The sequence below is a fragment of the Clupea harengus genome, chromosome 4 (assembly GCF_900700415.2).
Source record: "Clupea harengus chromosome 4, Ch_v2.0.2, whole genome shotgun sequence".
In the NCBI taxonomy this organism is placed as follows: Eukaryota; Metazoa; Chordata; class Actinopteri; order Clupeiformes; family Clupeidae; genus Clupea; species Clupea harengus.
This window is the reverse complement of record NC_045155.1, coordinates 18,831,718-18,844,890: the sequence shown is the minus strand read 5'-3', so window position 1 is coordinate 18,844,890 and position 13,173 is coordinate 18,831,718. Positions and strand designations below refer to the sequence as shown.

The following is a 13,173-nucleotide window of genomic DNA, read 5'->3' as shown; positions in this document are numbered from 1 at the left end:
ATCTCAGAGAACACTGCTGCCCCCTGTCTGTAATGACTACCCCCTAGAGATGAGCTCAGATTATATGATGAGAATGTAATCGTTGCAGTGTGTGAATTTACAAATGGCTTAATACAAAAAACTAATAGAACTCACTGCTTCATAAATAACACTATGACTATAGTTTGTCTGTTTTGCAATAAAGCTGAGATTTGAAATATTTGTCCTAAGACATTGCAATATTAAGTTGATGAGAGGGATACTTTAATGACATTTAAAAGAGACATGTGCGTTAAAGCTTCACAATGCAACGTGTTTTGTAATCTTTAGTAATATATTATAATGTTGCGTGCTGACCGAGTTGTCAGGCAATATCTGAACACTGAAAATAGTACGACATGATCGGTGAAAAAAATTGTCACAAATCCTTTAATCCACTGCACTGTAGAAAAGCTAGTTGAAGTGTGAAAACTTTTGGCTGTTTTTGTTTACTCTTGTCGTACATTTTACCCTGCTGAAAAGCAGCCCCACTCATTCTGTCCTGTCTCATCTGTGTGTGATGGTTTGTTGTTTACATAGTGTCTGTCATCTGTCAAACTGCCACATGGCAATTCATACCACTTTGATGATCAAGAATGTATGTTTTTCTCGTCTGGAGGCAAACCACCCTTCACAACATAGCATCACAGTGTAGACAACAAAACAAACACACACACACACACGCACACACACACACACACACTCACACTCACACTCACACTCACACACACACACATAAAGAGAGAAGGGGAGAGAAAAAAATCATACATACACACTAACAAAATCCTGTAAGGACACATGGTTATTCTTGAACAGAATATTATCGATTGAATCTGGGGTTATGTACAATACGTTATGACCTGATATAACACTGTATCATTCACTAATATGCGACACATCAGTCAATGACCACAGAAAGACCAAAATATTTAAAAGGCCTTTATTTTTTATGTTTGTTTAGTACAGAGCTTTTAACAGTTATGTTAGATTTGTGTTGAGATATTTGGTTCCCTTGAGGTCTTTACAAGGATTGCTGATGCTCGTCAACTACTCAACCAGGTCATGAGAAGTTTGGGAGCAACATTTTTGCAAAGTGTCCAGTCAAGGGCTAAAGCATGCAATCCACACTAGGCACGACATTACCGACATGAAAACACGTACCACAGCACTTCTAGACAGGTAGAAACATGGCCAGAGGACAATGCCACATACAGACCTCTGCCTCTCGAAAAAAGCAAAATAACAAACAAACAATCAATCAATCAAACAAACTAACAAACAAACAAACAAAAAGAAGAAAACCACAAGGCAGTATATCAAGAGGAAATAAAAATTAGGTTTTTTTTCTAATCGTGGTTGTCTATCAATGGTGATGCAGTGGCAGAAATATGTTCCCAAAGATGGCAGTTTTCAGCAGTTTTTTTGCAGTTTGACAGACAATGCAGATCAGGCTAAGCTTTTATGTAATGTGATCTAGGTCTCAAAAATTGAGAATAACTTTGTATTGTGCACCAAGGAAAAATCAGCAAATGTCCCTTTCTTTATTTCTAACACATGTCCTTCACTTCAACTTTGCAACATTAACATGGCAAATGCGAGGAACAAAAAGCCAAAGCAAGGACATTTAAGGAATGTCTCCATGGGATAGATTTTCTTCCATATTTTACATCCCAGTTTACTTTTTACAAGACTAATCTAAGATAGAAATAAAGAAATTAGTAGATTGCTGCTCTGACCTTTCTTTTGACCACATCCGTTCCATTTACAGTAACACATCTCATGTGATACACATTCCAACTTAACTGTGCATTTCACAGACATGGCCACCATGACCAAATATAAATAATGATTTCTTTTTTTTAACAAAAAGCAATTCAGAATTGGCTGTGACAGAAACATCCAAAAAATAACATCTAACTTCACAGAGTCACACCACTATCTAGGAATGCTTCACGTAAATGAATCCTGTTCATGCTGACATTGGCAGGTTGAAGTACTTTCGTACAGCTCCTCAACCATTTGTTTGTAAAGGGCCTATGCTTTATTGTTTGGAGCTAACACATACGCACACATACACACACAAAGAGTCCTACTCTTAGCAAAGCATTTGATGTCATCTGTCCTGTACAGACAACTTGTAACTGACGGATATTCAAATCGAGAGCAGAAGAGTTCATTTGAAATAAGCACACACTTTGTAATGATTTTGAACTGATCCTTCTTACAGCTAAAAGCACAGCTGGACTGACAACTGCTCCAGTAACTCGTGTTACTCTCAGTCAAAATGATCAAGCATTTGCAAATTTCAACATGGCCAAAATAGATAAATAAAAAACTAAACACGTGTATTAATATATAAATAACCAAATAAATAAATGCATAATAGAACAAAGCCTCTCCATCTTTTTGTGGAGTCAGGAATTGAAAGGAATCATACTCAGGACAATAGTTCATTGCACGTGCGGCCCAAGCTGAATGCAGACTCAAAATGGAATGTTTACGAAACACACAGGCCTTAGTGAATGGACATTTCAATTAAATCTACACAACTGAGCTCTATGTCACTAGTGCTCAAATCTTATGGCTTTATTTTATATTCAACAATTTGTTTTCATGCACACCAGCAAACATACCGCTAAACTCACACGCACGCACACGTGGGCACGTGTGCGCACACACACATACATACATGTACATTTATACACACACACTCACAAAGTTTCATACATACATACACATTTATGTATGTATATTGGCTAGTAAAATGCTGTAAGTAAAACGTGGTCTGTAGCATAGTAAATTACAACATAAACTTTAGAAAAAAGCTAAAAAGAAGGGGACTCCAAGGTTCAAGGTTCTTTTTCTATGGGATGGTCTCCTTGTGCTAAAATGGTAGGCTTGTTACCAATGTGAAAATCACTATTAAAATTGGTCCAAAAATCACTTGTTTCAATGACATAATGTCAAAACAATGGCAGTGAAAGAGATATATCATTGGCACAGATAATACTATAAGTGATAAATCTGGAAACAATAACCCTATTTCCACTGTAACAACCAGCCCATACAATTGAATAAAGTCACTTTAGCAGATGGCAGTGACAGTGTTTGACAACAGTGTGCTATTACATATTTCTAAACTTTTTTTTTCTTCTGCATGAGCTTCGTAAGATCAGATCTTGGAGTCCCCTAGACTTTGATCAACATATTCGTTAACATATTTATCACTTAAGAACATATTTGGCAAGAGGACATACAAACATTGAACTGTAAATCAATTCGATATAAAACAAGAGAAGTTACAAACCAATAAATAAAATGTATACATCAAAAATATTCAACAGCAAGCATGCGGCTACATCTTCATCTTACATGAAATCACACTTAGTATTTTTAAACAACTTTGCTTATTACTGTACTGGATCTGCAGGCCTGGATAGAAACTGACTATCAGTTTGATTCATATTCTCCCCTATACCCTTCCAATGGAAAATAAATACAGATTTCGTTTTTTTTTTTTTTTAGAAAATATACAGAGCATTTTCCCCCACTCCAGTTTGCTATTAAAATGACAAATGACAAATGACATCTACTAACACACAATATATTTTTGCATTGTCTCTACAACATGCTCGTTTTATAGTACTTTTATAGAAACATGCAGTTCAACAGGTAGGAACTATGCATATATAGAGGCAAAACTACACACCTATGGTTATTTGATTGCATTTTGGTGTTTTCTTTTTATTGTGTTGATTCTGAGGAAAAACAGAGGGGAGACACCCGACTCAAATGAAAGGACTGAGTTGAATTTAAAGGATCATGGCCCCTTGCTCAAGTGGCACGCGGGGAGACTAATATAAAAATAATCATAACAGAAATTAACAAGAAATGGCTGACTAAATAAATAAATCTTTCCCCATAAACCATCAAAACTGTCTAAATATTAAAACTGCACTTTTCTATCCATTGAATGCAACTAAATATTCTTGAATTGCCTAACTGTCTTTCTCATGTTACCAAATCTAAAACTCTTTCACTGTGACATCAGAAGACTCTCATCAAGCACAACGTACACATTTACTCAGGTGTTCAGACATGTGGCGCTTAGTTGGCGTTCAAACAAATCTTCTTAACCATTTACTTTATCAAATATTGAAAAATATTAGAGTATTCCAATTGACTTGGATAAACTTCCAAAGCTCAGATGTAAAGTCCACACCTATTAAATTTGGCAAACTGTATATTACACTTCTAGCCATGTATAAATTTCATTATTCCAAACAAGAAATAAAATGCCAAAATGTATTCACGCTATGAAGTAAAGCCCACAGACTTGCTCTGGCTTATCTGTAGTGTAATCAGCTGTTTTGTGGTCATTTTGTAACAAATATAAAAACTGTGGACAAAAGACAATTCAGTCGAATTCAGTATGTTTCCGCACACAACTACACAGAATGTTGCAAAACATCAGATACCCGCAGAATATACAGTAGTTACATCCAGTAGTGCAAGTAGATTCAGCAGTTTGGTAATTGGTGTATGCAAGATACACATGTAACAGTACCCTCCTCCAGTACCTTCCCATGGAAAAATAAATGAATGAATGAATGAATATTTGAAAGAATGTAAAATTCACTTTGTACTACTATGACTGTCAGAGAAGAGCAAAACATATTAGACATAAACGTTTTAAATACTTCAAATAAGTAAATATCTAGAACCTAGCACATCTAGCTATTTTGAAACACATGAGTGAGTTCAATTAAGCGCTATAAGCCACCCGAGGTCACTGTAACAGAAATGGCAGTAGATGGTGGACTGATAACCTGATTGAATTCACCCAACTGAATCCTGAATCATAAGGTTTCCAGTGTACGTCTAATGTTGAAAAATATATAATAAGTAAATTACTTATTTAAAGTGCTTTAGGAATAAACATGATAGTTTCATGTGAAATTAAAGAGGAAAACAACATTAATTTGAAGGCGTCCCTGGCAGTTGAGAATTGCTTTAATGTTACAAGGCTTGTCTCCTTTTTTGTCTTACAGACAGGTACAGGAATTTTTTGAAGTAGAACTCATAGTAAGTCAAGAACTCGAGGCATTGCTCTTGAACTGTTGTCTGCAGGCATAGAATGTGAGAGGTGGTAGATTGCAGGCAGTGGAATAGACACCTGACGGGTTAATGATGTACGTTCTAGAAACATCTAGCTCTCCACATTTCTGTATCATAATGGTCAGGTAAAGCTCAGTGAAACAAAAAACTGTGCTATATATCAAAATGTGGTCAGTCTCACATAAGGAGTCGTCAGCGGCAGCTTGAGTAAATACTATTATTATTATAAATATTAATAATAATCTATAATAATTCATTAATTAATTCATATATTAATTTTTAATAGCTTTTTAGGTTTTGAAGTCACAAATTCGTATTAATTTCCTTGGAAGCATTGGCCTATTTATCCTGTTCTGTTTATGATCACTTCAATTGTAGTGTATTGTAGTGAAGTGAAGTGATATATCTGACTGAGCACCCAACTCATAGGGATTCACATAGTCAACCTCTTGACTATCCACCATGTGCTCTTCCCAGTTTTGTGTTTCCTCCTTGAGGGGCACATCCGAAAAAGTCTCTACCAATCTGTGGGTGGTGCCAGTGTGGAGCTGGGAGGGACTGACCGTTGATGTGTGTGTGTGTGTGTGTGTTGGGGTAGCGAGGGGGGTATGATGCGAAACAGGGGTGTATGTATGCATGTGTGTGTGTGTGTGTGTGTGAGTGTGAATGTGTGAGTGGTTACTTCTTGGCAGTCAGGGCTGCCAGTTCTGCATCCACCTCTTCCTCGGGCCTGAGGGGGTGCCACTGGGCGATGGGGCGGCGTGGGTTGGTGGTCATGTCTGACCAGTGCCGCACCCCGTTGCCTGGGGCTTTGTTGCCCACCCAGATCTTCCCGATGGCGTCGTTCTTGCCAATCTTGTCGTAGTCCAGCACTGTGATTACAGCATGGATTTTCTGCACCACAACATAGAAATTATGGAGTTAGTAAAGTTGGACAAGGCTGTCGACAGAGCAAAATTGGACTAAATCATTGAAATCATTCGGAATGAGTCTATAATAGGTTGATTATAGTTGTTGAAAAACAAGGCTACATTTAATTTATCCAGATGGGCAATACCAAAATAACAAAGAGACGTGATAAGACCATCACCATTCACCAAACAACATCACTAATAAATAAATGTTTCATGGTAGGTCTGCTGAGTTTTACCGGCATCATGTCCTGTGGAATCTCAAAGCTGAAGGACTCATTGTAATAGGGATTCAGCGTGTTCTTTTTCACCGTCGTCTTCTTCTTCTTCAGTCTCTTTCCATTCTGGAGCAGGTGAATCTTCACATAGGGATCTGAACAAAAGAAGAGTCATGATTTAGTGTGCTTGCCAATGAAAATGGCCCTTTAAAAGAGAACTTCGCTGTTGTGTTAGTGGAAATCCCCAGGATATTTTTATATCCCGCGTCCTCGTTTTTTAATTATACATACTCAGTATTAGCTGATGTGACGTCAAACCTGACTTGGCAGCCGTTAGCATGGTTAGCATCGTTTTAATTGGGGCAACCCTTTATCCGTGCCGCTTCCGCTGTTGTTGTTATAGCGTTGTTCAGTGTTTGCAGTGGTACCATTTCTCTATACTGCCAGCTGATGGCGCCCACACGACCCTAGTTCGTGGGAGGACCGCTGCTGCTGCTGCGATTGATGGGAGAGAGTGACTGCGGAGTCAGCACGTGAGTGCAATCATTTTTGCATGGGTAACGGCAAGACCAAAGGGGTGCAGTGACGTGTGCAATGCAGCAGCGGACACACACAACACGAAACGCTGGGGATATTCAAGGAACACGGCAGAATTTTTACAAAATAGACTCGACTCATACATTTATACATTGCTACTTTTTTGGAAAAAAAAAAAATAATAATAATATAAAAACACGTTAATGTATGAGTGAAGTAGATGTATCGTTTTCTCCGGCTGATACACGTTTCGAGGAAGGGGGCAAAAAGTAGGTTACCTGACAATCCTCCCACGTCCATTTTCTTGAGATTCTTAGCCTCCAGGATGCAGATAGTGAGTTTGCCGGCCGTGGGCACGTAGCGGAGAGAAACGCAGATGTCACCCAGTTTCTCCGGCTGAGTTTTTGTGTGGGTGGAGAATCCGTGTAGAAAGAAATTTTATATATGCACATATTAGTCACTTTAGTCACTTCATATTAAATAAACTCATAGCATATAGAGACACACAGCTTTAAGAAATGAAACGCCCTGAGGAATGTTGGGGAAAAACGTGATGGCGTGGCATATGTAAAATAATAGCCTTATTTTCCTATATTTGCTATTTTAATATGTTTTAATAGTTAAGCCTATGAAGAGCAGCAGCTTCCAGTTATTTACTTTATGGGAGTTCTACTTAAAACAATTCCTGTAGCTGCAGCTAATCTGCACATTTGGTAAGCAATGATCTTCCAGCTAATATATTATTTCTTATTCCGAGACAAAAATAATGTTTGGTATGTAGACCCTTTTGAACGTAGAATTCATGTGTTTACCTCTTCCCTCTCGGCACTGTCCAGCTCCCTCCATTGCTCAATGGGCTGAGCCAGATCCAGGCTGTTCGTGGGGATCCTGATTTCCCCAATGATGTCGTGTTTGGAGAAGCGGTCAAAGTCATACACCACCATAACTATGGTCTTTCCACCCATTTCTTGGAAGGGGATCTAACATAAGGGAAGAATCATTTCAGCGTTATCAGCAAAGCATAAATGTAAGTTGCTCTGTCAGTGTGTGCAGTCTTCCACCCCCTCCAAATCCTGTAAGACCTCATTGTCCTGATAATGCTCAAAGGGAGAGAGTGTCTGAAGGACTTCAATTTGATCCCTCTTCGAAAATTCCTGTGAACACCTTTCCTCAAGATCAGGTCATGATCATGATATGGAATTTATCGAGTGCAACACAGTTCAGTGGTTAAAGTATAGGAAACAGAAATTTCACCTTGGCCTGGATTTCGCATACCCAGTAGTTCCAGAGGTGGGTTTGCTAAATTCATATTCAACACCGATATGGCGAAAGGGATGGTGTGCAATACTAATACGTGTAGGGTCTATTGAAAGCTTGGTTGGCTGACCACAGGGTTGCACCATATGATGGGAAAGGCTCAACTACAGTGCCAACCTCATCCATATACATCATCAGCATGAGGGAAACCCTGATTTCTCAAACTACACATTATGTTCAATGCCTTAATAATGGAGGGAAAGTTAAATGGAACATTCACTGCTCATGAAATGGTAGGCCTATGTGGGAAACTGGGTTTTACCTTGAAGGCGAAGGTCTCGTTGAAAGTTGGGTTAAGCGTTTTCTTATGGACCTTGGTGTCAAACTTATGCTTCTTGTCTGGGAGGACGAAAACCTTAACGTAGGGATCGGAGGTTCCACCACTATCCATGGAGATCAGGTCTGCTGCTTGCAGGATACCAACAGAGAGCTGTGAGACAGACGAGAAGAACCCATTATAGGACGAAACAAAAGTGTACAATGTGATTACCCAGAGCGCAGAGAAAACGACACCGAACTGATGCCAGAGCCATGAAAAAAATGTGCATCTACAGCGTTAGATACTGTCTACTGCTTCCCATTGCTATCCTATTCCATTTCCTGTTGTTTATTGCTGTCACTTCCCCTCTCTGCTCATCCAGGGTAAAGGGGCTAGCGGAGAGCAGCCTTTAAGCAGTGATTTGGCAATGGTCCACCGTTCTCAAAATGGGAAAAGTCACCGAAAAACATCATGGGGTAGAGCTGCTGTCAGGAGACATTAGAGTCACAGCTCTCCCCAGCAATATACTGCACACTTCGGTTAATGGCTACATAATGTGGCCTGTGGAAGCGAGGCACTCTCAGGAAATAATCCGCACAGTCCAACAAACCCCCATCAAACACCACGTCCTAATAAACCTTTGGAAATATTTTATGTAACAGAATAGCACAGTCTGTGTGTTTTCTTGTCAGCCCACTGCATGACAAACCTTGTTTTCTTGGAAGTCATAGTCCAGGGAGAATTGCAGCTTTCCTAGCTTCTCTTTCTCTTTTGGTTCCTCTTCTTTCTCCTCTCCACTCATCCCTTTTTCGGGAACGTCATCATCGTCGTCATCATCATCCTGAATTTTCTGTTGAAAGTCAATAGGGAGGGAGAGGAACTATAGGTTAGTGGTCTTTTAGAAGAACATTGCTTTCCAGTTTCAGTCTAAACATGCCTACACGGTCCACAGTACCTACCTGGGACTGGTGCTCCTAACCTAGAACTTACCTTAGCACCCACATTTTAACATGTACGTATGTTCAGCAATGACCTTGTTTGCAACATGACTTGATTTCACCTTTTGTCCTATCATGACACCATTTTTGGTGACTCTGCATTCTCAGTGGAACACAGTGGTGACTAAGCACTAAACCGTGCACTTAACTTCATTACTTCTCCTATCTCTTTTATTTCACCAACAATTCATAGGAGTGTATCTTGGGTTGTTAAGAGTATTTTCTTGCCTTTCATAAAATAGTTTTGGTGAACACCAAACAAAAACAAAAATGGTACGAGAATAAAATGCATTCCGATTGCATGAGCACTGGATCAACTAATCTGCTACTACAGTGTACACATCTACTAATGACACATTGAGTTCTGGTTCTGATACAGACATAAACATGTGTGTATGCAGTCAATACAATATCTAATTATACCGTTATACCATATTGTATTAAATTACATTCTAAATTATATGCAAACGGTCTGCAGAAATCACCTAATTACAATAAATTATCTTGTACTAATTATCACTGTTGACATGCAGTTGCTGACTCCTCTCAGCCATGTAATTAGGACCTAATCATGGCAATTTTTGTGACCAATATTTTGATTAAAAATGATAAGGAAATCAGTATTAGTACCAAAATATATCAACGGTTACTAGACTGACTGAGATGGTGTTTTGGTGGCTGATGCCATTATCAGTATAAAACAGTAAACTGATATAAATGGAAAAAAGTAAAAGCAAATAGAAAATCAGATTAGTTGAACGTGATGATTGCCTGCCCACCATCCTGGAAAACAACAACAACAACAACAACAACAACACAACAAACAACAACATCAACAAAAAAACTAAAATATGCATCACATGTTGCATGGGACACAGAAACTACATCTGAACTGAAAAAGAACTGGACAACTCCTTCAGTTAATAAACTAAATAGAGTATAGTCTTAACTATCTACTAATACTTCAGTATATTATCAGTATATTCTTCAGTATATACTCATAGTTCTACATTTGGTTGCATGCTGAGTATACTGTAAATCTAAGTATATTAATATAAATTATGTACTGAATGTAAAAAGTAGAATATGTAAGATATATTCTAAAAATATAGCTTGTCTCACTATGGCCTTGGTGCCACCTTCCATAAACTGATCACTGATGTTGTTGAAACCAGCACTGTATAAAGAACACAAGGACAACAGAACAACAAAAATATATCTATGAACACATGCACTCTCTCACACACACATACACACACACACACACATACACACACACACACACACACACACACACACACACACTGACAAAAACATATTACATTTTAATATCCGTGCATGCCAAGCCACAAAATGCAAAAAAATCAGTGCAATCTCAAAGTGGTATAATGACATTGTTCTACACTAAACCAGCATGAGGCCTAACATGAACTATCACACAAGTAATGCATTATTTGAATGGAATGCAGTACCAAACCTAAGGAGTTTGGCATTCCTCTGAAAATGTGAATTGCATAAAACATTCATAAGACTTCATGCTATTTGAGGAGGTCAAACCATTCATTATTGCAGTGGGGGAAAATGAGAATGGTAAGGGAGACGTTAGCCTTCGTAATGGCTACTTCAGATCAATTTGTGTGCAAAGAAAGGGGTGGTGAAAATTTAATCTGTAAATGAATGCCAAGGGTTTGGCTGTAGTGTGAGTATTTGCCAGTAAATTTGAGAATACTTTCTCGTTCTTAAGTTGCTACACCATTAACAAGACTGTCCGTGTTCAGGTGTCAAACTGTTTCCAGTTGCCCTGTATACCCAGGACACTGGTGACACCAGCGCCAAAAGAAAGTCCAAAAGAAATTTCCAGAAAAACGTTCTGACTGGAGCGAGCATCTATGAGCTTTTCAGCAAGAGGCGCAGTCTCATGGATGCACTGCACGCAAATCAATGATGATGTAGCAAAATGTCTGTGTTAGGCCCATGGGCAGTCTTGTCAGTGTGGCAGATAACAAAATTGCACTCTAAAATATGCAGACATTGGAGCCCGAGTACAGAAATTAAATGGCATACCCTCGAAAGAAAAATCATCTAATTGGCTTGGAATGTAAATTTTCCACCCCACCAATTTTTCTGCGGCCTGCCTCGACAACTGAAATGGGACACATCTGCTAAATCCTCTTCACACTCAAATGGGTCATTAAGGAAAGTTACTCTCAAGTCAGGTTGTGGTCATTCACTGGTACCTACTTAAAGGGCATGTGTTGGTACTTGTCAAGAATGTTAATAGCTTCACCTAGTAAACTCATCAATACTTTTTTCAGAGGCTAACAAATCACATTTTTATAATATGGATGCCATATAATGACAAAATGCTAGCTGGATTTTGTTTCTCCTAAGTAAAGATTTTGTAATTGACAAATAACCAACCACACCCTTTAAACATGCATGTTAGTGAATACTGGTGTGTTGCATTTGTGCACATCATTCAAACTATCAACTACTAGATGGGTTATCAAGATCATAAAACCATACATTATGCATTTCCAGTCTCTCAAGATGTAATTGGTTCTCAGTCTTCGGTAAACCCACAGTTCTAGAACACTCTGGGGGTTCTCAAGGCATGGCAATTCTTTGTGGCAAGGCATAACAGTGGGATGCGAAGCAGCTCAATACCCGCCCTTAGCTAGTCAAGCACCCCCAGCATCTAAAGCTTGCAAGATAAGAGGAGATGGCCATAGCACTCATTCCCATCCGCCATCACAACCAACCAACCCAACCACCCACAAACCACCCATCCCCCAACCACCCGCCCACTCCCCTCCAGCCTAGCACCCCTCCCTTGGTCTGCGCTTACATCAAGCAGCCAGAGAGGGGCGCTGTGAGCCGTTCAAACCTACCGTTGGATAGAGAAGTCCCCCACAGTCAAGATACACGGCGCACACACAAAGACAAAAAAGCAGGAAGGATGGAAGGAAAGTAGAGCAGAAGAGAAGAGGAAGATATTGAACTCACAGCAGACAACCAAAAGATCAGGGAGATCAGAAGAACAGAAGCAGATACAGTCAGGTACACAGCGGGGCCAGGGTGAGAAATGACACCACACGAATCCAGCGCATAGCTACACGCCAGTCACGGATACATTACTACTCATTAGCCTCTGCGGCGAGGCAGCGAAAGCTTAAAAGTTCACAGTTGCAAATGTGATGGGGGTTGGTAGGAAAATATCTCATTTTTTGTAAAAATTAAAAAAGGTTACTATGTCATTATCTTGGAGAGTTCAGTGTGTTGAGTCAGTCTTTATATATATAAATATATAGGTGTGTGTGTGTGTGTGTGTGTGTGTGTGTGTGTGTGTGTGTGTGTGTGTGTGTGTGTGTGTGTGGAAATTGCTGTTCTAGCACTCATTTCCAATCGAGGCTCCACAGCAGAGAAGGGTGTCATTTCTCACTTGTTCCCGAAAGCACAATAAATAAATACCACCAAAAAGATGCACTGAAATACAAATTACAGAAACAGCACAGATGAAATGAAAGCACAGAAGTTCCTAAGATATCTCAGCTATGACATAATGTATGATACTCTTTAATAGTCTTGTGTAACTATAGTCAACAATAATTTTAACAGTCTATTAGATTTAATCCAAGTCTGTCATATTTGCGATAAACACATTTGTATGTGTATTCCTGAGATTGGCCTATAGCACTTTTTGTGCTTTCAGTTTTTAAACACTTAACACAGAACTGATCTCTTATAGGCCGAAATGTTGTTGAATGGCCAGGGTAGGTCTCTGCAGGTAACATGTT

At 39.1% G+C, this 13,173-nt stretch overlaps 1 protein-coding gene across 5 annotated transcripts in view; it reads right to left on the bottom strand.

The window, feature by feature from the left end:
* Window positions 1-944: 944 nt before the first annotated feature.
* The window catches only part of LOC105894285 (synaptotagmin-2-like), a 40,370-nt gene continuing 28,141 nt past the window's right edge, over window positions 945-13,173 (bottom strand). For 4 of the 5 annotated variants that reach the window (XM_031566573.2, XM_031566572.2, XM_031566574.2 and 1 more), the window contains 6 exons: window positions 9,088-9,228; window positions 8,382-8,549; window positions 7,615-7,782; window positions 7,081-7,198; window positions 6,287-6,420; window positions 945-6,030 (listed from right to left, as the gene is read on the bottom strand). In XM_031566573.2, the coding sequence (XP_031422433.1) occupies window positions 5,815-6,030; window positions 6,287-6,420; window positions 7,081-7,198; window positions 7,615-7,782; window positions 8,382-8,549; window positions 9,088-9,228 (945 nt within the window). In that variant the 3' untranslated portion in view covers window positions 945-5,814. The remainder of the gene's footprint in view (window positions 6,031-6,286; window positions 6,421-7,080; window positions 7,199-7,614; window positions 7,783-8,381; window positions 8,550-9,087; window positions 9,229-13,173) is intronic. The other variant, XM_031566575.2, reaches the window with a different exon arrangement.